The 25243-nt window shown below is 45.2% G+C and overlaps 1 protein-coding gene across 11 annotated transcripts in view; it reads left to right on the top strand.

Annotated features, from left to right (window-relative positions):
* CDK5RAP2 (CDK5 regulatory subunit associated protein 2) overlaps positions 1-25243 on the top strand; it is a 172439-nt gene that overhangs the window by 90640 nt on the left and 56556 nt on the right. For all 11 annotated transcript variants that reach the window (XM_070596221.1, XM_070596222.1, XM_070596219.1 and 8 more), the window contains 6 exons: positions 1963-2093; positions 3618-3730; positions 5795-5923; positions 12612-12707; positions 14530-14717; positions 23363-23795. In XM_070596221.1, the coding sequence (XP_070452322.1) occupies positions 1963-2093; positions 3618-3730; positions 5795-5923; positions 12612-12707; positions 14530-14717; positions 23363-23795 (1090 nt within the window). The remainder of the gene's footprint in view (positions 1-1962; positions 2094-3617; positions 3731-5794; positions 5924-12611; positions 12708-14529; positions 14718-23362; positions 23796-25243) is intronic.

Genomic DNA, 25243 nt, shown 5'->3' with positions numbered 1-25243 from the left:
GGAGCAGCAGCTGTGTACTTTTCACCCCGTCAGGAAATGGAAGCGGGAGGGAAGCAGTTAGCTCTCCCAGCCCTAATTGCAGGAGCTTCACTCAAACACCCTCCTTTTGCCCCTGGTTAAATGTCTCGGCAGCACGAGCGCATCCAAGTGAGTGCTGTGCTGTGACACCTCCATAAGGTTTTCCATCAGCCGTACAAATTGATCATTATGATTGTCTTGAAATGGAACTAGGTACAGGTTGCTGGTAGGGCCCCTTCCCTTGAAAGGAGATGGCTTCACAATGAGCAATCTTCAAAACAGCGAGCATAGAAGATTAGACATAATGCTTTATTTTCCTTCCAAAATCTGTTGATTTGTGTGTGCAGTTCCATGGGTGGAACTGGAAGAAATCTCTGAAGCTGAAGTGGGGCTTGAGTGTGTAGCACACATATTCAGAGCAATAGCTCCCAACGATTTCAGGGCTGTGGAGCCCTTTTGAAAAATCTGGTGAAAGCTATGGGCCTTCTCCCTAGAAAAATGCACATATTCGTAAGTTTTTACAGACAGTTTCAACGTGTCGATGGACTCTCTTAAGGAACTGTGGGTCGGAGGCTGGATGGAGAGTGATGTGTTTCTCGGTGCTTAGAGAAGCAGGCCTTCTGATTTGTTAGCGTGTGTTGGTAGTCTCGGAAAATGTTCATGTACTTTGACCGAGGAATTGCGCTCCTGGGAATCCGTCTTAGGAAACTAACCTGAGTGTGAAACAAAGCTTTAGGTGCAGAGATGTCCATGGAAACGTGTTGTTCAGGTGTTGACTGGGGTCTCTGTTCCTCTGAGAGCTGAGTGTAATCAGTTGAAATCACTGGCCAGTGCCGTGTCCAGAGTCGTCTTGAGGATCTGTGCTGACCGATTCAGTGGCCACTAGCCATGTGACTGTTTAAATTTAAATTAAAAGTAAGCATTCAGTTGCTCAGTCTGTTGGCCACATTTCAAATGCTCGATGGGCACATTTAGCTAGTGGCTACGGTATTAGCGCACATGAAAAACACGTCCGTCACTGGACAAAGTTCTGGTGGCAGTATTCTGCAAGATTAATGCAGATTCTGGGAGGTGTGCATTTTCATGGCCTCTTCTGAGTTGCTGGTTTCATGCAAGCTCTCTGTGTAGCTCAGCACTGTATCATGGTGACCCACATGTGGAACTTGACATCCCCCTCCCAAAATAAAAATCCGCTCTGCTGTGTATTTGAGTGGCTAACTCATCACAGTGGAGTTCTCTTGGCCCTCACTCGGTCCTTCTCTCGCTCTCATTATTGGGGCACTCTTCCTTTCTTTTTTCTCTTCCTTCCTGCCCTTCACTCTTAGCCCCAGTACCGCCTCTTTAGGACTGACACAATGGACATCCTCCCTTGTCTCCTCTTCTGAAGCCTGGGTTCCAGGTGATGCCCAGGCTCTGGAGAGTGTCCCCTTCTGTACCCAGGCTATCACAAGACATTTTTCCACCTAGAGAAACATTCTGGGGAGTTAAACATTTCTACCTAGTTGCATCTGAAGCAAAAACTTGGAAATGATCGAAATGCCCACTGGTAGGGGATGAGTTAAAGTAAATGATGAGACATGCACCTAATTTAATATCATATAATCACGAAAAGTGATGTTTGCAGAGAGTTTCCAAAAATGTGGGAAAATGTTTAAGTGAGAAATGCAAAATTTAGCATTGTACATCTAGTATTCTTGCAACATTGTAAAAATAGGGAAAAAGTGAGAGGAAATGCAGTCTACCATGTGTTAATTGATAGTGGGTTCATGGTAATTTTTATTTTCTTTATACTTTTATATTTTAAATTTTATGTAATAAACATATTTACTTTTATAACCAGAAAAACCACAAATGACATAAAAATCTAAGGAACGCTTGCTGGGTTTTGCATCTTTAAGTACAAATAGATGTGTTTTACAATTTCTGGTGTCTTGTTTTACCAAGTATCAACAACCTGCAGGCTGAGTTAAACAAAATTTTTGCTCTGCGGAAGCAACTGGAGCGGGATGTGCTCTCATATCGGAATTTACAAAAGACCCTGGAGGAGCAGATCAGCGAAATTCGGAGGCGGGAAGGTACACGCTCTCTTGTATGTATTTCCCTTTGGTTTTTCCACTTGGAGGACCTTGGCTGAACTTTAAGAGTCCTGAGACTTTCGTAGGAGAAGAGGCACCCACAGGATTTCATCTGGGGGTTCCTTTTTTGTGATGACTGTGTTAATGTTGGCTCTCCCGATCTGTATCCATCTGGCTTCAGCCTTCGTAGTAGAAAGGCCCAGCAAATTGTATTGGTCCTGCAGAGAGTCTGCTGCAGGATGGCTTCCTTGCTGCCTCTCCTGTGGTCTGCATCATCTGATACTTCTAGCTCCAGATAACCTTGGAACCTTGTAGTCTCCTTTCTCTAGTAAACAGCACTCATTGCCCAAAGCTTCTGGGCTCTCCCTACCGCAGCGCCCGCTGCAGCGTGCCCGGACGGCACAGTCACATGAGCGTGAGGTTGCTGTTCATGTTGCAACAGTTACTGTTTAGCACTCTCATGACCACAAGTGGATTCACTTAGGGAGGACTGCAGGATGAGGGCCTGTGGTCCATGCATTGCTGTGCTCATCGCAGTAATATCTGGCCCTCTCCCTTGCTAGAACCTGAGCCCCTTAGAGTCTGGATTGAATCTCCTTCCTTTCTGTATCTCTCACCTGCTGCCTGGCACAAATGGTAAAATTTGGTAATAGCAACGGTAGGTTTGACATTTCTTGAGCACCTACTGTGTACAAGGCGCAGCACCTGGCACTTAACTTCTCATCTCTGCTCCTGACATTCATCCCATTAGGTAGCATAGGTATTGACTTCATTTTACAGATGAAGCAACTGAGGCTCAGAGCTGGGCGTGGGGGTTGATGTACCCAGATTTGGGCCAGAGCAGCTTCCTCTGAAGTGTAGCGCTTCCTGGTATATCAGGTGTAGCAGCTCCTAGCCACATGTGTTAAATGAGATCATGTTTGTGGCTGTGCCTCACTCAGTAAATGCCTGCCCCTCCTCTGCAACTTCCCTCCCTATTACAGTGTGACCTGTGCTGCAGAAGAAGCTGACCCTTAGGTCGGTGGCCAGATTCTCTTGTTTGAGATCTGGCGGGCACATTCTGCACTTGGTGTGCTCGTTACCATGGCAGGCTCCGGGGCCAGTAAGAAATACACCAGGCACTTTTATTTCCCTTAGGGTTGACCCTTGAGGGTCACATCTAATTCTCCTGTATTCTCACCTGAACAGAATCACTTCCTCATTTAAACTGAAATCACTATTTACTTGTGCCACTCAGAATGGTCTCCAGGCACAACACTTGGTGTGCAAATTTTAATTCAGAATTGGCCACAGTGAAAGCCTGTATAGCCCGTGATAAAACCATACATTGAAATATCAGCATGTAGAGAAAGAGGGAAAATTACTTTTGCTCTAAAGGTTAAAACTCCCTGTGTATACTGAAGTCCCCCCCCGCCCCCACCCAATTCACATGGCCTCAGGTGGGTTACACTGGGACTGGTCTTGGACGGATCTATTTCTGATATTCTTTTTGTCCTCTTCCCACTTTTTTTTTTTTTTTGGCAGAAGAAGAACCGTTTTCATTTTATAGTGATCAAACGTCTTATCTGAGTATTTGCCTCGAAGAGCCCTATCGGTTTCAAGTGGAGCAGTTTTCTCAAGAAGAACTTAAGAAAAAGGTATCGACCTGATAACTCAGTTCTTTGTTGGTTATTTGTTGTCTCTTGGGTTCTTGATCAGAGGTGTGAGATTCTGAAAGCCCCTTTCCTCTCCTTTCTTCCCTCTCTCCCTGCCTGTCTTTGTTCCTTCTCTGTACGTTACCTGGAGGGCCCTCCCCCATGTCTGATAGACGCCTTCTCAGGCTGGAGGACCCAGCCCAGGCTTGATCTCCCCTCACACAGGCTTGATCAGTCCCTCCACATAGTTAGCCACATTTTTCTTGGGTCATTCGTCTCTCTTCTTGTGCCTAATCTCATTGATCTCCTTCTCATACTAGTCTCTGATTATCTGGGTATTTGTCTGTATCCTCTGCTAGGCTGTGAACATCTTAAAGTTAGTGATTGTATCTTACTTATTTCTGATTTCCCAGTACCTGGCACACATAGTGGGAATTAATAGATGCTTTTTGAAAGAATAAAGGTCCAAGTTTGATCAATAAATCTTGTTTAAAACTGGAAAGGTTTTTCAATCTGTTGATCATTGGTGTAGTTAGAGTAGATTGGTATTTCCAGTTTCTAAGAGCCATTGATAAGAATAGGACGTTGTGAGCTCAGAGGAGACGGTGATTTATTGTAAAATTGTCGTATGTATGACAGATTCAGTTTCTATCTTGGACTAATTCACATTATGGGGGAGTGGACAGAAATAAACAAGTAATTGCAATATGGAGTACAAGGGTGGCCGTAATAGGCAGACGTACAAGGTAGAGGGGTAGCAGAGGAGAGGTTAACTGTTGGGGGTTGGGAGGTGCTCATTTGATCAGTTGAAGCTTCTCAACAAAAGAGAGGCCTGAATTGGGTTTTGAAGGATGAATAGGAGTTTGTCTAGGAGGGCTTTCTCAGCAGAGAGAGAGAAAAAACAGCAGGTACAAGGTACAGAAGAAGTAGAAAGAACTATAAATATTTAGTGTTTTGGGAGGAGTGGCAAGGAGTATTGAGGCATCTGCTAGTTTCTGAAGACGAAGAAAATGGGATGATAATAGCTGCTGTTGGTCCTTCCTGTGGCTGTGTCAAGGATAGGAGGTAGTTCACGTAGTTGGCACTTAGTGAGTGTTTGTAGAACCAGAATGCTTTGTTCTTCCCACTGTAATGTCCTTGAGGGTTGGGTGCACTTTGTGTTCACGTTTGGTGTGTTGGACATCTGCTTTGTGAGGGTAGGGTTGCCCACTGTACTTGAGGGGCTCATGCTAACCCCAGTTAAGAAGTCTTTGGAAAATTACTGGCCATGGGGCTTTGAAACTTGCAGGGAATGAAGGTGGTGTCTGCTCAGCTGCTTGTGTTCCTGGCCTCGCGGGTGCATTGGCTAATGCCTTGAGGAGGTGCGCTGGCTGGGAGCCCTGGGTCTCAGCTCTGGGCCTGGCTCTGCCCTGTCCCGCGTGACTGGGCACTCCAGCTCCTCCTTGTAAAATGGAGGTAGTCGTACTAGCCCGTCCACCTCCTCAGGATTTCTGTAAGGAGTGATTGACTAAAGCTTGTGGGAGTATTTTAGGAGCTGTAAATTGCTTTATAATTGAAGGCTGTTATTATTACTGACATTGCTAGATAGGTTTACAAAGAAGATTGATGTTGTAAAATAAGGCCCTGACACAGTCTTAGAGGCTGCCGTCTCTGGGGACTTGTTCTCTAGAGAGAGTCTCAAGTACCAGACAGATAGTGTTAGCTGTCATCAACTGCATATTTAGCCTGTACCAAGGAGGTTAGGGTGTGGAGATAATGATCATGGTCCATTCTCACAGTCACCCATTCCACAGATGAGGAAATGAAGGCTTAGAGTAGGCAGCTTGCCCAGATCTCTTTGTCTTGAACTGGTGGCTCTGGGGTTAGAATACAGGTAGACCTGTGTTTTGTTTTGTTTTTTTTCCACTGTACCCAGGATAGCCTGAAGACTAGGATCAGGCCTCCTGATTCTCCATAATTGTGATGCTGAAAAATCTGCTCAGTGGGAAGGTCTGTGGCCAGGCCGTGGCCTGGGAGGCTGAAGTCTGCTGCTGGGTAGCCCATCCTCTGCCTGCTCTTCTCTCTTAGGTCAGTGACCTTTTGCAGCTCGTGAAGGAACTGTATGCAGACAACCAGCACCTGAAGAAAACCATTGTTGATCTCTCCTCCATGGGTCTCCAGGGAGGCGACAGACTTGAGTCAAGAGAACAAACAGAGGTAAGAAGAAACATACTTGTTGTCATGTGCTAATTACAAAAAATAACAACCCCCCAAATTTCTTGAGACTGCATCTGTCCTGGGGAGGTCTCTACTGAAGTTCCAGTCTTGGCTGTGGATGGGTGTTGAGGGCCCCCCAGGTCAGCAGGTCTGTCCATGGGCTTCCTCAAGTTTGGGTCGTGTCTGCATGAACACTGATATACTGTGATGCTGTTGACTCCAGGTCTGGCTCTGGGATCTGTGCTGCAGATGGCACATCTGGATGATTGCTATGGTCTCAGAAGGATCTGGACAGTTGCCAAATCACCCAGATAATTTGGGTAGTATAGATGCAGTCTTAATGAATTCATTAACATTGAAAAATAAACTAGTAAACATATTTTTCATTTACTTTTTGTATTAATCCTCTGCATTTTGTGCCTCTTCTTCTCACTCTTTGTGGCATCTGGACTTATGGATTTGACTGGGTGTGGGTTGTTCCTTCCCACACATACCCAGGAACTCCTGTGTGCTCTGCCATTTACAGGGAGTAAGCAGTCGGTGTCCCATGAGCCCACAAGTCCAGCTTCCTGACTATGGGAATTTTCTTCTGTTGGCATTTGAAAGTCTGAAAGGGCCACGAAAGGTTAAATCGTGGTGTCTCTGCACTAAAGAGTGTGTGGTTCACTGGGCTCGTGTACTCACTGAGGGTGAGAGGCCCATTCCGTTGGCCCGCCCCAGGGAGGAGGAGGGGAGTCTTGTTCATTCGCCCTGATGACTTCTGAGTCTCTGCTCATCTTTGTGCTGTGTTGTCTCCGACTTTCTCTGTTGTTGGCCCGTGCCGCACAGTAGGAAGACCCTGAAGTTGTGACAGTGAGGAGGAGCTTGTCGTTGCCTCCCTTTAGCCCCTGCCTTGGCCTAACTCTCCCTCAGGAAGAGGCTTGCTCCATGTGTGTGTGGGCCTTGTTTCAGAAGACTGAACTGTTCTCACCAGTACGGCCTTTTTGTACCTGGTTTCCCCAGAATCATCTTGGCTGCAGTTGTCTTGAACACAGCCTGGTGTAGCAGGTAAATGGAGGTCTCATTGCCACATCATTTCTGGGGAAAGGTTTGTCAGCCTTAAGCTATCTCCTCCTGCCTTCAAAGTGGGAGATGCTCAAAGGTATTTATGCTGTGCTCTGGCCATCTGCTCTCTTTGGGAGGGGGCAGCTTATTGATCTTAGCCTCCAGGGCTCCAGATAATTTTGGAAACCAAGAATATCTGCAGCCCATTTAGGGAGAAACAAGTCTCTTGCGTTGTTTTCTCCCAGGCAGCATTTTTAATAAGCAGCTCATTCTTCACCTACTTCATTTGAGTCGTAAATGGCAAGTTTGTTTGTTCATTTGCCCTTTGAAAAAAATCTGTTAAATGTCCCATTATGTCCTTTGGAGAACAGAGGCTTTTTCCTCTTCCCACTCAGATCTTAATACCAGCCGATTCAGATTTGAGTCATTTGTCAGATTGCACTTCAATTTGATGTTCCCTATGAATAGCTTGTCCTTTGTAGCGCAGCTCCCCGTCTTCCCCCGGAATGGGATGGGAAGATCCACGTGGGAAGGATGATGTTCTCTCAATAATTGTGAGCTGAGGGAGGAGAGGTCGCTAGGGATGAGGATGGGGTGGCAAAGAGGGAGGTTGCTATTCCCTGAGAGTGCGTGTGGTTTTCCTTTGATGGGAAACAAGGCATAAACATACTGGAAATGCTTACATGTCCATGGCATTTTCTGAACGGCAGGGCTTGCAGAGTCGGGGCTGGGTACCATTCCTGCTCTCTAGGAGCCTGTAAGTCAGAAAAGGAAAAAAGAATAAAAAGCACATATATTTTGTGTTATTAAAATTCAGTATTTTTTCTCCAATATTTATTTAACCCACACCGTTACCTTACACTTGGAAAATAGAGAAATTACCCCTAATCCTGTCACTTTAAAACACACACAATTAATTAACATTTTGGAATCTTTCCTTTTCTATTTGCGTATATGAACACATGCCCACAATACATGTATAGTTTTGATTCCTGTTTTTTCCCAGTTGTTGTTATGTTATAGCATCTTATTCCATCTTGTGGATGCACTGAAATTTAACAACTGCCTCGCAATTTTTGGATGTATAGATTGTTTTCAGTTATTCACTATTTTAAATTACCTGATCTGTATCTTTGGACACAAATCTTTTTCTGGGTCTAGGGTTTTTTTCCTTAGACTATATTCCTAGATGTGTAATTACTAGGTCAAAAGTATAGATGTAGATAGATATAGGTATAAAATAGGTGTATAGTTAATTTTCTTATACCCTCCCCCCTGCAACTTTTAATTTGATAAAGGGTATAAACAGTAGGAAGCCCTTGATACAGTCAGGTTTGTCTTTAAACCTGGTGTGGATTTCCTCCAGCTGGTTACGACAGTGTTTATTCCCTGAACGCGGGCAGTTCACTTAAAAACCAGCCAAACAAACAAAAGACCAAGAACAAGTAACCTTTTGTTCTAAAGTGCATTTAAAAGAGATTAGATTAAATTAGATTAGGTTAGATTTAAAAAATCTCTAATGGGATTGCCCCATTTCCTTATAATTATTTACTGGTTATTAATTTATGTATTATTATAGAAAAATGTGGTTGAGAATTGAAGTACAGGGGTGATTTGAACAGACTATAGACAGGGTGGTGAGCATTGCAAACCATGATCTATGTGACGTGGAGCTGCCACCTCTAAGCGACAGGATGTGTGTGTGAGTGCTCAAAAAGAGTTAATCGCTAGTATTATTTACTTATATTTAGGAATGGTTAGAAAATGAAGATTGGGTTTTTTTGGCCTAGGGAGAAAAACGTAGATTAAGGGGTATAATTTAATTGAACTCAGATATTTGTGGAGCTGTCATGTTGAATAAGAAATAGACCTTGTGTGACTCTAGAGGACAGAAGTGGTACTCAGAAGTAGAAGGTGCTTGTTAACTTCCGTTATTAGTAACAAAATATAATTTGGCTTATTGGAAGCACTTTAATTTCATTAAAAGCAGGAATTTTCTTACAATTCATCTTTGTAAGTTACAGTGAGTTTTACATGGTTTATAAAGCCCTTGGCAGAGTGCCTGGTAGGTAGTAGGCACTCAGTTAAACACAGCTATTTTAATTTTATTTTTTAGGAAGTTAGTGGCAGATTTGGAACTACAACCCTCTTCTGACTCTGTTCAGTGTTTTAGCAACACCATAGGGCATTGCTTCCAAAGTTTAACGTACATGTGAATTTCCTGGGGATCTTGTTAAAGTGAAGATTCTGGTTCAGTAAGCCTGGCATGGGGCCTGAGAACACACTTGGAGTAGCAAGACCAGAGGTAATCCTGGAAACCTTTTGGTTCCAGCTTCATTTTGAAAAAATCTTTATTCATTTGTCTGTCTTTCAGCAGTGTGTTATTGAGCACGAGGCACTGTTGTTAGAACTGCACCCAGCCTCGGTCCCTGCCCCATCCAATATGTAATGCATAGAAGCAGACAGGCACTTGCCACCATGTGGTAAGGGCTGCAATGGAGCGAGTGTGGAGTACGAGGGGAGCATGTAGACAGGGCCCAGCCTTTGCTTGAGATCAGGGGAAGTTCTTTCTGGAGGAGGAAGGAGAGCCTGCAAAGCAGATCCAGAAAGAATAGCCCCAGCGGCAGGAGGAGAACCAGGAGAGTGCGGGTGTCTTAGGGACGGAGTGTTGACTAGTGTCAAGTACTCTGAGAAGACAAGAAAGGAAAACAGCCAAGAAGTTGGCAGGGAGCCGTTTATGACCTGGGCAGTTTCAGCAGAGTGAGGAGGGGACAGAGGCCTATGGCAGTGGATGGAGGAGGGTGAGGAGTGAGGAAATGAAGAGAGAGCTGGCTGACGCTTTGAAGTGTGGTCTCTTCCTAGCTGGTGAGTGAGAGGGCTGGAAGCAGAGCCTGCTTGTAGAGGCTCATAGGTCTTCCTGACGTCTTGTTCTGAGTCTTTGAAAATTTATGTCCCGTATGGCATGAGGGACATTTCTCTATGTCCACACCGTTTAATTTCTTGACCGTTGCTGGAAACTGAGAGTTTGCTTTTAATTTTGACCAAGTCAGCAGAGGTAAAGAGAAATGAAAGTTAATTTTTATTTCAGTGTATTGAGTAATAGAGGTTATGGTTCTGGAAATGAAGAATAACTTCAATGCTTTTGATATTTCAACTTGGAATGACACGGGTTAACACTACTTTGCTCAGCCTAATTTAACCCCTTAAACCCTTCTTTTATCCACTGGGTTGGGGAGGAGCCTCTCCCTGCCTCCTCCCTGATCCCATGTGGCTTCTATCTCCCATGCTAGAAGGTCTTTGGGGACCTTTTGTGAGCAGTGGCTAGAGAGTGTTGGCAGCAACAGCCACATCACAGAAGGTGAGGACAGACAATTCTTTCAAGAAGCTTGGAAAGAGGCAGAGAGCGCTTGGTGACCAGAGCTGTTGGGGGTCTGAGGGGGACTGTTGTTGTTCTCTTTGTAAAGATGGGAGAGGCTCTCCTCCAGCATTTTGTTAGGAAAAAATGCAAACACAGCAAAGTGAAAAGAACTTTACAGTGAATACCCATACACTCACCACCTCGATTGTACTCCTATTTCCCACCTATCCGTCATCACTCCATCTTATCTGCTTGATAAATTTTAATGTAAACTATAAACATTCGTGTACTTCCCCCAATTACTCTAGCATGTGTATCTTTAACTTCAATATATGTTTATAGTTATTTTTTCTTTTAAGGTTAAATTTACATACAATGAAATATGGAAATCGTAAGTCCACATTTGCTAAGTTTTGTAAATATTTGTACCTGTGTAACCCAAACCCCTATCAAGGTCCCTCATGTCCCTTCTAGTCAATTCCCACCCCCACCCGCACTCCCCTTCTAATTTGCTTCCAACATGTGTTAGTTTTGCCTGTACCAGACTTTCATATAAATGGAATTTAAAGTGTGCTCTCTTTTGTGTAAAGCTTCTTTCACCAGCGCAGTGTTTTTGAGATTCATCCATGTTGTTATGTGAATCAAGTTTGTTCCTTTTTATTGCTAAGTAGTCTTCCATCTTATGAATATATTACAATTTGTTCATTCTGCTATTAATGTACATTTGGATTGTTTCAGGTTTTGGATATTATGATATAAGCTGTTACGAATATTCATGTAGCAGTCTTTCTGAGGACATTTGTTTTCCTTTTCCTGGTAGAATTCCTGGGTCATAGGGTTATTAGTTTTATAAGAAATTGCCACTACTTTTTCCAAAGTAGTTTAACATTTTATACTCCCACCACCAAGTTGATAGTCCTAGTCTGTATTACTTGGGAATGTTTTAGTAATAATGAGGGAAGAAGCCAATAAGGGAGAGAACTTCCTCATCCATCTTTAGGAACTTTGATGCCTTAGTAAGTATACTTGTGCAAGTCTGGTCTGTTAGTGCATCATAGTGTGGTGAGATCTGATTTGTAAGATCGTCGTTCTGTCTGGTCCTGATTGCAGATTTGGATATGTTAGTTTGAATGTGTTCTGATCGTGGACAGTTTTCTATAAAATGACTTTCTGAAGTCAGTTTGATTTGTTTTGTTTTTCTTCTTCCAAAACAAGGGTTTCGTCTAAAAGGAAGATCAGAAAAGTTTAAGTTGGGCTAGGAAAATTCTGAGGGTAATTGACTATTGTAAGAGTTCATAAAATAAAACTACGGAGATGGAACCTTAGACATCTCCTGTGTACAACATGCCCAGCAGGTGACCCAGCCTTACTTTGTGGTTTCAGCACTTCAGTGCAGAGCTCACTACTTCATTGGTGAGGTGAGGTTTGGTATAATTTTGAAACAGCTTTGACTTATTGCCTCCCTGGATGTGGCCACCTTTCCACTCATTTTTTATGAGGTTAGTCCATGTGTCCCCTGAGTAGAACTTTTGCTCTTCCGGAGAGCTGAGACCTGGCCCTCTTGAGGGTGGTCCTGTCCATTCTCTAGAATGCAGAATGTGGAAGCTTTGGGATTTATGCTTCTTTAAGGTGTTAGGGATTTATGCAGTCCTTGCAAATAACTGTCCTTCATTTTCAAAAGCATGAAGTTATCATCAGGCAAGCTTGATACTCATTAGCAATGAGGACTTTTTTGTCAGCAAAATGACAGTGTTGCTGGGACTGTCCATCTCAGATGTGTGGCAGTCAAAAAAGAGCTTTATGCCCTGTGCTAAATAGGAGAAGTGATGCATAAATCGGGCACATCATAAATTTCATTTACTGCTTCCTCGCTATTTGATATGTTCAATTCCATCAATAGCTATTTTCCAAAATCTTGTTACTTTTATGTAATCTGAAAGTGAATTTAGCAACGGCAGGGATGGCAGCGGCACAACAGACAGCATATTCAATTTATGGCAGCTCAGGGAAGGCCGTGCAAGGGCAGAGGGAATGGCTTTAGTTATTTCTTGGGGAATTTGTCCTTAAATTATGCCTGAGCCCAGGCAGCTGTGTGTGATTTGCCAGAATTAGCGATTCCTAACTTTGGTTAATTTTTATTTCATGGCTTTGGCATTTGTCTTTGCTGCTTTTTTGGTTTGCTTTTGTTTTGCATTTACAAAAGAAGACATCACTGACTTATTCATACATATTCATGCTGCACACTGTTTTGGGTTGCATTTTCACACCATTCCATGCTCCATGTAGCTTCTGGGTAGCAAGGAGGACGAGGACATGACCAGAACTGGAGAGGATGATGGGAATAATTTCCTGAGCAACCAGCATTTGGAGCAGAGTAACAAGGTAGGAACATTGCTATTAACTCCTTATTCTGTCCGCCCCTCTCTGTGCCAGTCCTGAATGAGTCCCATGGGCTTTCTGTTCATTCTGGCTAGATTGAGTGCCTGCTGTGTGCCAGTGGAATGCACAGTGACTAGGTCTCCTCTTTCTCAGAAGTTACAGACTGGGTGATAGAGCCAGTCATGAAACGGCAAAACAAACATGTAGTTGCAAATAAAAACTGGGTGGTTATAGGAGAATAACAGGCATTGGATGGTGGACCTCACCAGCTCCTCAGAGATCTAACCCAGTCAGTTCGTTTATGCATTGGGAGCTGAGGCCTGTGAGGGGCAATGATGTATCCAGGGCACAGAGGCAGTCAGTGAGAGTTGGGGCAAGAGCCCTTACCTCTGGACTGCCGTGAACTCCCAGATCATTCAATTGTAGGAGCCATCGAGAGAACCAAACACCCTTCTGCAATGTCCTGATCTGGAACCCAGTTTAGTGTCATCTGGGCGTTGTTGAGAATTTGACCGTCCACATGGAACGCTCCTCCAGTCACGATGATACTGAACATTTGGAGCAGACATTCTCCATGGTTGAAAGAACCCTAAAGACTGGGATGTGGTGGGGGATAGGAGGCTGCAGGTTTGGCGTTTGTGGCCTTCCAAGTCATGGAGTCACGAATGGGAGATCATTAGGGTGTAGACAGTTTTGAGAGCAAAGCAATTAAAAGTGAGGGCTTTGGAATCAGATCTGATCTTGATCACTATCACTGTGACCTTGGTTAACCCTTGCTTAACCCCTAAGCCGAGTTTCCCCATCAATGAGAATAGTAAACTTTCTTGTTAGAATTGTTATGATAATTAAATAGAAAGGTGTGTACTAAGTGCTCAGTAAATGATAACAATTACTATTTTTATGATTATATTTTAGACTTTTCCTTCTTTGGAGGTTTAGATGGATTTAATAACTAGATTGATGGCAAACAAGACCCAATAAATAACAGCTCATTTGTGTGGGTCTTGTCTTCCATTTAAAAATCTTAATCATTTTACAACTGTGGAGAGAGGGGTGTGGTGGCTAATGTGTATATCACCAGCAGTAATGAAGTCAAGGGGAGTTATTTATAGACTGGTAGAAGAAATTTACAGCTTTGGAAACGGGGAGAAGAATGCTAATTGCAACACCTCAAGACATGCCCAGCGCAGGCTTTAACTAGCTGAATCCTTGGTACCACTCCTCTGGGACCCTCCATGACCCAAGAAGGTAGATCCGTAAATAACGTCTCCATGGGAATTAGAAACACTCCACTTTCCTAATGAGACAAATCAAAGTCATGTTAATTAGGACGCATCTGTAAAGAGTAAGTCGTCTTTCTGATATATATTGGGAATGATACATTGCAAGAAGTATATAATAAATGTCCAAAGCATTGTTAATGACACAGATTCTGTACCCTTCATAGGAACAACTTACAAGGAGTGGGCTGTGGGGTGGGGGGACGCGCCTGTCGTGGGTGAGACATTGTGCCACGATCTTTAGTGAGTCAGTCATGTCATTTTGTTCTCATAGTCACCTTGGGAGGGGGCATTCCTGTCCACCTTTTATAGGGTGACGAGAGTGATGTACACATCTTTGTGTTCTTGCTGAGCATCACCCTGCCGTAAAGTGAGTGTGTGTGGCCCTGTGTCTGCGCCCCATCTCTTCCCTCTTCCTCTCTTTCGTTTTCCCTCTGGCTTACTTGCACTTGCTCATTCATTTTCTGTCTCTACCCTTTCTCTCTCCTCCATCTACCCTTCCCGTCCTCCTGAGTCCGTTTTTGACTAAGTACTTTGATTTGCAGATTATGGAGGACCATTCCAAAGGGGGCTGCAAAAATGGATATTTAAGGCACATGGATTCCAATATTTTAGACTACGATGGCACCCACAAACCTAGCTGCCCTGGAGAGCAGAGTCTAGAAGAAGGCGAGCTCATGAACCTGCTCGCCCCTTTCTTCAACGAGAAGGCCACGTTGTTACTGGAATCCAGGTAGACACTGGGCCCAGACATTGCTTTGTGTCTCTAGTTCGAGGGGAGAACAAAGTCATTTTGCTAAATGGATTTAGATGATGGTGCGGTGTAATTTACCTGGGAGAGCTCCTGAAATGGCTTGGAAGGAATCTTGCCAGTCATGCAATTAAGTAATTAGGCTGCATGCTGGTAGCTGTGAGGGGGCTTCAGCAAAGCCTCGTGCAGGCCCATTATAAAGAGGAGAAAAAAAAGCTTTCCTTTAAGATTATTCCTGGGAGCCCCACAAAGGGCTCTCTGGTTGTCAGCGAGAGGAATCAGCCCTGCTGAAACCTCTCCCAGTTGCTACAACAGCTTAAAAACGGTCACCGTGGTCGTGACTGCTCTTTCATGTTGAGTTGAACTAAAATTCTCTTCTCGTTCTATTTGCTGGGAGTCATTCCTGTGTGAGGAAATACTTCAGGGTGTTTTCCTTAAAACGAAAAAGGAGAGACATTTAGGGCATTTGTATTTTTAAAATTAATCCTTTAGGAGCAAATTTCCCCCCTTTCACCTTTTTTCTAGTCCATCATAGCAGCTGCTTGGGCTTTGGAGCCAGAAAGAGCTGTGCCTTCATCTCTCAGGCCTCCGCTTCTCTGACCACTTCTTAGGGTTGCTGCGAGGACTCAGGAAAATTAGTGTGTGAGGAGAATGGCTGGCATGTGATGTGTGTTCAATCTGAGAGTTCTGTTCTCTTCCCATTTTGATGGAGAAATGGAGCTGCTAACTGCTGCCCATGACTTGGCAGGAGCCAGGAACCCTGCTGTTTCTCACACCGTTTGTGGACTAAGCCTCGTAGACATTTCTTTAGCTAAAAAAAAAGGACTGAAGTATTCTGTTTTTGTGGGTTTAGCCAGACTAACCCTTCCCCAGTCCCTGACATCTAACATTTTTCTTTCGTGAGTCCTTTTGGGGGACATGCCCAGTGGCTATTCTGGTTTATTATCACAGGGAGTTAGGTGACCATAGTCGACACTTGAGAAATGGAGAATTTCCTCAACATGGTAATTCCAAATGTTACCGTAGAGTTAAAAGATGCAGCTCGCTCTCTCTGAGGACCACCTAGGAATGCCCCTGGTGGTGTGAGCTGGGGAAAGTAATGGGCTGGGTGGGAGCGTGGGGAATTGTGGTATAAGTGTTCCCTTCTAGTGGACAGGAGCTTCTCAGCTCCGACTGATTATTGTCTTGCAAGCACATGGGCTCAGAGCTTCCAGTCTTTCAGTGGAAGCCCAACAGTTGTATTCTGAATCTCTTGATCTTTAAAAATTTAGACCTAGTTACAGTTTTTAAGAAAGCACTTTATGGGCCTGTGCCTACAGGCAAGCTTGTGACGTCTGCAGTTCAGTTACCTGTTCCCTGTGTCTGTTCCATAGGCTTCCAGGCCATTGTGGCCAGTTCTAGTGTCAGAAAAGGCTTTAGCCTGAATCTGCTGCCCTCATCCATTCTCTGGACAGCTGTCATTCACGGTGCAGTCCTGGCTCCGAGGGCCCTGCTGACGGCCCGACCGAGGTCTGCACCTGCTTCTGGAAGACACATTTCTGTGCCACGGCCCAGGCTGGCACTTCACACGCCCCATCTCATTGTACCCTCTCCCCAGCTTTACGTTCTGCTGGTGGCGATCTTTTCTCTGCAGACGTGTGAACTGACGTTTGGGGACTTGATGTCCCCTTAGTTAGTCAATAGTAGAGCCATTGGAGAATTTTCTGGAGGATTCTTTTAAAAAAACTCCTTGGAATAACCCGGATTCTGATTGGTTAGAGAAACACCAGTCTTCTGCCTAGGAATTCCCTCCAGGAGGTAGGTGTTTTTGGTGTACTGGAAAAAGCAGAGTTTTGGAGTCAAAGAGACCTGTGCTCCAGTCCAGCTATACCATTTAGACCTTGCGACATGTCTCCCCACCTTGGTTTCCTCATTTGTAAAGTGGGCATGGTGGTGCTCAGTGAGGATTACCTGGAATAATGGGTATAAATATAGAGCCAGGTGAAGTGGGGTTTTGGTGATATTAGTGCTTAAATCGTGCCCTGCAAGTTACTTCTACCCTTTCCTACTACTGTCAGGTAAGCTTCATACCATATGTAAGATACAGCGGCCAGCCAGGGATTCATGCCTCTCTATTCCTTGCTGAGCCAGTGTCTGATAACTCCAGTGCAGAGCTCTGATAGATGTAGGCCCAAGACACCACCCTGTCCCCCCTGTTCACTGCACCCCCCCCCCCCCGCCCCGGCTTTTGAGCTTTTCCACCTCTAGCCATGAGGGCCACCGGGGCTAGCAGAGCAGGTAGGCCCCGGGAGTAACTCGGATTCAACTTACCCATCCACTAGGATGGAATAAGGAAGCAACTTGTCCAGTAGCCACCTTCGCCTAATTAGTTGTCTTGCACTTGACCAACTAGAGCAAGTCATTCACTGGAGGTGGGGTAAAAGGGTGAGTGCAGGGCCCCTCCTGGTGTGTGGGGAATGCCTGGCCAGCCCCTCTCCCATGGTGGTCACTGTGCGTGTGATTCCCAGCCCTCTCTTTACATGCTTCCAATTCTTTTTGCCCCCATTCCCTGGAGGACATGGTTTAGGTTTTTATCACCTAATTGTTTTGGTCTTTGTAGCCTAAAATTAGGTGTAAAATTTATTAGCTAAAGAATTGTAAAAATCTAAAAGGGGAGCCATTGGGGATTATTTTTTAAATAAAGCTGGTACAGTCTTGAGCTGTAACTAATAGAAGTAGGAAGCTAACTCCTAGAAAATCTGAGTGGGCTCTTCTGGGCCTGATTGAGGGACAGGTGAGGTCCCAGCAGAGCGTGGTGCTGGGGGTGGGGGGTGGAGACAAGTTAGAAGTTAGTCGGAAGAGAGAAATGGCTGAAGAGACGTGGCGTGTGTAGGCTGCAGGGGGGCAGATGTGGCGAGTGCTTGAAGGAAGACTCCCTGCTCTGGAGGGACCAGATCTGTGGGGGCTCTAGACAGGACCCCAGAAGCCCAGCGTCCTCCTTGATTCTTCTCTTTCCTTCACCTCTCAAACCTGGGTCTGGCCATTCTGCCTCCTGAATAGCTTGGTTCATACATTTCTCGCCATCCCTGTTGCATCCTCCCCATGCCCAGCTTCCTTCAGCTTTCTTTGGCATCACTGCAGCGGCCTCCTAATGAGTCCCCTGCAGCATCTTTGTCCGCTTCCAATCTGCTTTCCACACTGCTTCCAGAGCAATTACTTAAAAATGCAATTATGTCACTCGTCTACCTAAAACCTTCAGAGACTCTCCACTTTTCTTGGGATCAAAATTGTTAACATCAAAAACGGCGTCCTAGACCCCTGCATGGTCTGGCAACCCTCTCCTTCGGCTCTGGTCACACTGTCCTTGCCTTGCTTCGGCCACACTGCCCTTCTTTCAGTTCCTAGAATGAGCCAGCTGTTTTATTTCAGAGCCTTTGCACGTGCTGGTCCCTCTGAATGAATAGTCCTGCTTGTTTATTTCACGGCTCGCCTCCCCACCAGGGCATAGGTTAACCCCTGTTCATCTGCCGCATCCAGGCCTTCCTTAGGACCTTGACTTGGCCACTACTTAGGTTACATGTGATCATGTGACAGGTCATACTTTATGTTTATCACCAGTAATTTCAGAATGAGCACTCAGCATTGCCCCACATAAAACTATTGCAGCTTCTCTTCTCCCCTCCCTGACTGATGACCTTGCCTTGTAAGTCACTGAAAAAAGAGAAACAGTGGAACTCAAGCTGCTTGACTTTTTCTCACCAGTGCTGCCAGCTTATTTGCCTCTATACCTACAAACTCTGACTTTCCTCCTTTTGTGATGGAAGAAATATCCCAGCTCCTGTCCAGACCAACTCGCCCCTTGGGATTTAGTTCCTGTCCTCTCCTGACGTCCTCTCTTTTCTGCATCATTAGTGTTTTTCTTGTCACTGAATCATTTTATTAGCATCAGACATGCGTTAATATCGAGCATTTGGGAAATGTTCGCCCTTCCCCCGCCCCCTGTCACTCTGGCTACTGCCCCATTTCGTTATTCCCCTTAAAGGCAAGATTTCTTGGAAGATTGTCTATATTCGCTGTATCCACTTTGTTTCCTCCCATTCTCTCTCTATCCCATTCAAGTGCTTTCGTACCCTCCACTCCACTTGTAAAGGTCAGTGATAATTTCCAAGCTGTGAAAGCCAGTGGCCAGCGCCAGCCTTGCAGCATCCGCTGGCTGCTCTCTGGCCTTCTGTTCACTACCTTCTGCCCTGTTTCCCTTCCGTCTCCCTGGCCTCTCCGTCTTGGTCTCCTTCGCTGGCTCCTCTTCCTTTGCTACATGTTGAATGTGGGTGTGTCCCAGAGCTGTGTTCTCAGCCCTTTTCTCTATATCTTCGTTCTCCTCTGGCTTTAGAGTGTACCCTGTGACTTCCAAGTTTATACCCACATTGTACAGTCGGCTGTCTGCTTGACATCTCCACCTGGATGTCTAACAGACGCTTCACCATTAATCCGTCCAAAACCCAACTAGCTGTTCTAATCTCTGCTATTCTTTCACACTCCTCTCTGCCTAGTTGGTACAGCTGAATGTTAAGTTTCCACAATCTGCATATCCCTCAGCAAGTCCTGCTGATGCCACCTCCAAAAGGGATCCCTAATTCAAGCGCTTCACAGCTCTACTGCTACCCTCGTAGTCCACGTTGCCCCCATCTCTTGCCTGGACTCCAGCAGCACAGCCTCCTCTACAGCCCATTCTCCACTAGCAGCCAGAGAGAGCACTGTAAAACTTAGATCAGGTCATGGCTCTTCCCTGCTTAAAGCCCTCCAGTGGGCTTCCATCGCCCTTACAGTAAGACCAGTGCTTCTTGACCTGGCCTCTGCCAATTTCTCTGTCCTTATCACCTCCACCTCTTGTTTGCTGAGCTCCAGCCGCACTGACCTCCTGTGTGTTCTTCAAAGCTTCAAGCTTGTCCTCACTTCAGGGCTTTTCCAGTAGCGTTCCCTCTGCGTGGAATGCTCTTTTCCTAGATGTGTATGTGATGGGTGGTGGCTCAGCCAGACAGCAGCTCTGTGGAGAGGCCTCTCCTGCCCACTGTGACTGGAACCCTGCTTCTGCACGTCGTCTCAGGACTCTCCCCCAACCCCTCCAGTTCATAGTACTTATCATTGCCGTACGTTGTCTTATTTAGTCACCAGGATATGTATGGATGTCTGTCTGTCTGTCTTCTCCTTAAGGAAATGTTAAGTTCTGTGATTCTTTTTCACCATCCATTTCCACTGCCTTACATGACAAATGGAAGGTGCTCAATAAATATTTGAATGAATGTGCAGACAATTGAAAACATGACAGCAGAACGTAAGTTTAGAAAACTGGAAAGAGTGGAGTGCTTCTTTGGGGTCAGAAAGGTCTGGATTCTAGTCTTTGCTCTGCCACTTTACTGGAGGATCTTGAATCTTTACGAGCCCATTCCTTCATCTGTAAAATGAGGTTAATATTAGTCCTCATCCCATAGTCTTACTGTGAGGACTAAATGTATTTAGTGTATTTGAAGGATCTGACACAGCGTAAGTGCTTCGTAAACGTCGCTTCCTTTCCCTTTACACCTTCTGTATGGCAGAGATGCTCAGGAAGGTATATAAACAACGTTTGGGCCTCTGACGGACCCTTGGACTGAACCATTAGAGAGGTCCTGATTACCACGACAGCTTAATGAATCTGCGGTTCAGATTTCTAGCAAAGTAACACTTGAAGTGTTTTATTTAACAGCACCACCACTTTAGTGTATTATAATGGCCTCTTTCACCACCTTTTACTACCCATTTGTAAAGTCTTTTTCCAGGGTTTTATTGTGTGTTGTTTGGTAGTGAGTAATGGTCCTCCTATGGCTAGCTAAATAGCAATTGTCATTATTTTTAATCTATATTAAGGGAAGGAGAGGAAAGGAAAATTTAGTTCAACACGCTTGAAATACCAGAAATATTTTTAAAGTCTGGGTTTACTAAATTTTAAGGTGGTTTGTGTAGTCTAGATGATTCTGTGTTAGAAGTGAAAAATGTCCCACACATTTTAATTTTGTGTTTTACTTTTTACCCTGCTTCAGTGTGCTGTAGCTGTTTAATTTGAGTTGAGTTGAGTGCCCAGAGCTGGATGATCAGAATCCAGATAGGAGTGAGGTCTTCTTCCCCTGCCCTAGAGGGCTCAGTGGGGAGAATGAGACGAGTTCATGTCACTCGTAGTGGCAGCAGAGACACAGAGGAAGGGAAGGTCAGGGTGAGTTAAGGGAGTCAGAGAGTCCAGTCTCACAAGATTTTTGGAAATAAGGCAGCAGGAGAAACTGCAGAGAGAAGAAAAGCTCTAACCCTGATGAGGGCCTGTTCTGTCTCCTTGTCTCCCATCCTGACCTGCCTCTTCTTTTTCCTGGAAGAGAGCAACAGCGTTCTTGCTGGCCTCTCCCTTCGTCCTTGTCCCCCTCCAGTCCCTTTTAAAAATAATTTTCTGTCTCAATTTCCTAACTTCCTCTTCTTTTTTTATGACTCTCTTTTTCTCCTTTATTTTTTAGGTGATTGAAATATACTTATTTTAAAATCTTTTTCAGATTGCTTCATTACTTTTATTTTCTTGAGTGTGGACTCTGATTTGCTGGGTCATTGTCTGTCTTTCAGAAAGGTGGATGTGTGTGCAAGTCTGGTCTGCCTGTGTTCACAGCCCTGCGCAGCCCTACCCCTCCTCCCCGCGTGGTGCGTTGAGGTCGCCTCAACTTGGCTCTTTAGGTCTTAGTTCGGGGCTCATGAAATTTGTGTGATTGCTCTTCCCTTGGAAGTTAAATGTCTGGCCACCTGCTTTCTGCAGATGCCCCCCTTCCCATGGTTGTGGGTCGGTCTCCTCCTCTGTTTCTGACCTTTGGATAAATTTATCTTGACTTTGAGTCCTGTAGTGCACCTTCAAACATTTTTTAATGTATGTTCTGCTGTCCTTGACATGTGTTTAGAGCAGCGTGGGAGGCGCTCCCATGTGTACTCACCCCACACTCTTGACAGACAGGCCCCTGTTCCTTCTTTACACACCAGCCTGAGTCACCTGTCTAAGCATGTATGTGGCTGTGCCACTTGGGTGCACAGAGCCTCACAGTTGGCTCTCCTTTCCTTAACATGGCTGAGTTATCCCCTGCCAAACATTCCAGCCTCACCTCCTTATTCTCCAGGGTGTCTTCACTCTGTTCGTATTGTTTTCCATGCCTAGAATGTTCTGTTTCCCTTTCTCCCGGCTAGACTCTCATTGACTCTAGAATCCTTTTCTGGCATTCTTCCTGCCACCCCCAGTCCGGGCACCCTGGGGTTGGTGCCCTGTAACCCTCCCAAACTTCTGCTATGCCTGCGTTTCACTTTGTACCCTGGGCAGAAGCGATCTGTTTTCGTATCTGTCTCCAGCACCACCAGTCTAAGTCCTTGCAGGCAGTTTTGCATCTCCATGCCCGTTACAGTGCCTGGCACAAGAAACACACACACAGGGGATTTCTTCTTGAACTACTTCATAGTCTTTTACATGCTGGCTTAGTTTGAGTTCCTGAGAAAGCAGAGCCTGAGATAAGGACTTGGGCCCAAGTGGTTTATTTGGGATGTGACTTCAAGGAGCAAGAAGGAGGAATCAGGAAGAGTAAGATAGGAATAGAGTCAAAGCCACTAAGGGTACCTTATTGCTCTGGGTCCTGCGGAGGACTGCTGAGGCTCAGTCCTGCTGGGCGCCCTCCGAGGGAGGGATGGTATAGTCTGTGCCTTAGTGTTGTCCCTCCAGAGGATGAGAGACTGTGGCATTTACCCAACAGCTCTCTTCCCCCACTGCTTGACATAATAACTGGTCCCTGTGATATCAACTGGTCTACACTTGCCCACTGCCCTGCTGGCTGGCTCAGAGAGCTCTGGAAAAAGCCCCAGGGCAGAGAGATGCAGGGAGTACTTGAGTTGAGACTGTCTGTCTACAGGAGCTGTCCACACAGCTGTAGCTGGAATCTGAGGGAGGCCAAGGGCATGTGGCAAGGACATGAAAAGCATCTGCTACCCATACACTCTCTCCTTTACTCCTTGTAGCTGTCCGGTGGAAAAAGAATTGCAGAGTTAGGATTTGAAGCCATTTTGGTCTGACTTCAAAGCCCCTGCTCTTTGTGTTAAGAGCAGTTTCGAGCATCCCTGCATTCAGCACCTGTTTCCTGAGCACCGATTGTGCACCATGATGGACCGGCTCAATGATGCATCCACTGAATTGGCCAGATTCATCCAAAGCCACACTTGCCCCCCAGCTGTAGGAATGGGGCCAGTGGCGGGTGGACCTTGCAATTGTCATGAATACTTTATGACCCTGTTTGCTCCCTTCTAGGCCCGACCTCTATCCATATAGCCATGTGGCTCCCTCACTTACTGTGTATTTGTGTCAAGCCAATTCTTCTCTTCTTATCCATGAGATAGGCACGGTAGGAGCTACTTTGTGTGGTTGTCGTGAAGTGACATGGGATAAAATAAAATACTTGATGTGGCTCCTGGCACGTGGCAGGTCCTTGCTATGTTTCGTTTAAGCAGAATCTAGACCAGTTGGTGGGGAAAACTTGCGAAACTGGGTAAGGGACAAGGCCATAGCAGAAAGCTGAGTTCTCCCGCTTCCTTCCCTTTCGGAAAAACAGGCCAGACCTTCAGAAAATGCTACGTGAACTCCTTCTGGAACGCGTAAGCCTGACAGCGCAGGAAGTTTCTGGAGAACACCTTGATGGTAAAACTGAGAAGACACTTAAGCAAATGGCTGTTCAGCTAAGAGGTGAACTCAAACATTTCATCCAAGCCAACTCATTTTCCCAGCCACATGATGAACTGAAGTCGCCTTGGGGAGCCCAGCTGGGAAAGGCGGGTGTAGCGCCCAAGGTGGAGCTCAGAGATGCCTCAATGCAGACCGCGGCCATGGAGGGCGACGTGCTCAGATTCAAACACGAAGGCAAGAGAGAGGCTTGGGAAGAGAAGCCCACAGATGCCTTATTCAGTGCTGAGCATCAGCCAGAGCACTTGTGCAGGATGCCAGGGCGGCAGGCCACTCGCCTTTCCTTCCCCAGTGGGACCCACAAAGTAAGTTTTTCCATATATTTTTTATTTACTTATTTTATACAAATAGAAAACTTAAAAAATCACCTCTGATCCCACTCCTTTTTTTGATTTTCTGCCTAGAGGTGTGTGTCTGTCCTAACCTTCCCCAAAGTATTACTAACATTCCCCCCGCCCCGATCCCAGCTCTGTCGTATTGATCTATATGAAAAACATGTATGTGTTTTCCTTATAAAAATGGAGTCGTGTTTTACCTCTGTCTCTGGCTTTCTCTTTCATGTTGTGTGTCAGGAACATCTTTCCTTGTAATGGCTGTGTAAGATTCCACTGTAGGGAATGTGCCAAAATTTATATACTTTTCACCTATTGATGGACATTTACTTTTGCAAGTTGTAGTAAAATTGTAGTAAGCTGACTTTAGGGGGAGGGTGAGAACCTAGATTCTATTCTGTGCGGACTTTGTGTCTGAGACTACCATTCTGTGGGCTTTGTCCACCCTCTCTTACTTAAGCCTTACACACCCGTTAGAGGGCAGGAAGCTGGATCCCGAGTGCCTGTGGTTAGCCAGCAGTTAAGGGGCTGCGCTGGGACCCTCGCTGTGCCTGACTGCACAGCCGTGCCCTTTCCCTGGCTCAAGTTCCCCTCCAGCCCGAGCTAGCCCCAAGTGGTGGGTCCAGTTTTGGTAACTGGATGTCTGCATTTTGCCTCAGTCAAGATACTGTCTTTAAGCTTCTCCTCAGATACCATCAAATATGCCAGATGATTAAAAGCCAGACTCTCTTGGCAATATCTGATTGGATCCTTGACTAAAATCCTCCTAGGAGGAGGGGTTGGCATTGAGGATCCCCATAGCAGGGAGATGTGAGCGTTCTGGTAGAGAAGGAAATAGGTCATGTTTCAAAGAGATCTCCAGTGATGGCTATTGGTGTTCTTGTTTCTCATGGGTGTTTTGTATCTGAGAAATCAACTGTATACATTGCTTCATAGCACCAGAATGGAGAATTAAGTTTATTTTCTGACCACTAAATTACTGCTTTTGTGCATACCAAAGAGAGTTAGATATATCATTAGCAAAATTGCTTTTGATTGTTTTAAATTCCGCACCAAAACTGTAATTTCTAGAAAAGGGTTTTCTAAAGATACCAGTAGAGACCAAAAAAAAAAAAAGACATTGCTATTATATTAACAGTACTCAAGATGCAAATGTCTGCAATTTGGCTAGAATAGGAATGCTCTCATCAGCCCCAGCTCCTTTAATTTGTACCTGTATATCAGGAAAACTAGATGGTTTTCCCTCCTATTTGTGTGGGAGGTATCATCGTATGTTCAGGAAAATTGTATAATCGAATGAACTTAATTCCCCCAAATATACTGAGAATTTTTTTTTTAGTTTGGAATTATCCTTCTTGCTTGTGTCTTCAAAAGGAAGGCAACTGTGGTTATTTTTTAACATCTGCTATATTTGCCAGGAT

Source organism: Equus przewalskii, chromosome 26, assembly GCF_037783145.1.
Source record: "Equus przewalskii isolate Varuska chromosome 26, EquPr2, whole genome shotgun sequence".
Classification (NCBI taxonomy): domain Eukaryota; kingdom Metazoa; phylum Chordata; class Mammalia; order Perissodactyla; family Equidae; genus Equus; species Equus przewalskii.
Note: the sequence above shows the minus strand (reverse complement) of the source record. Positions and strands in the feature narration are given on the sequence as shown.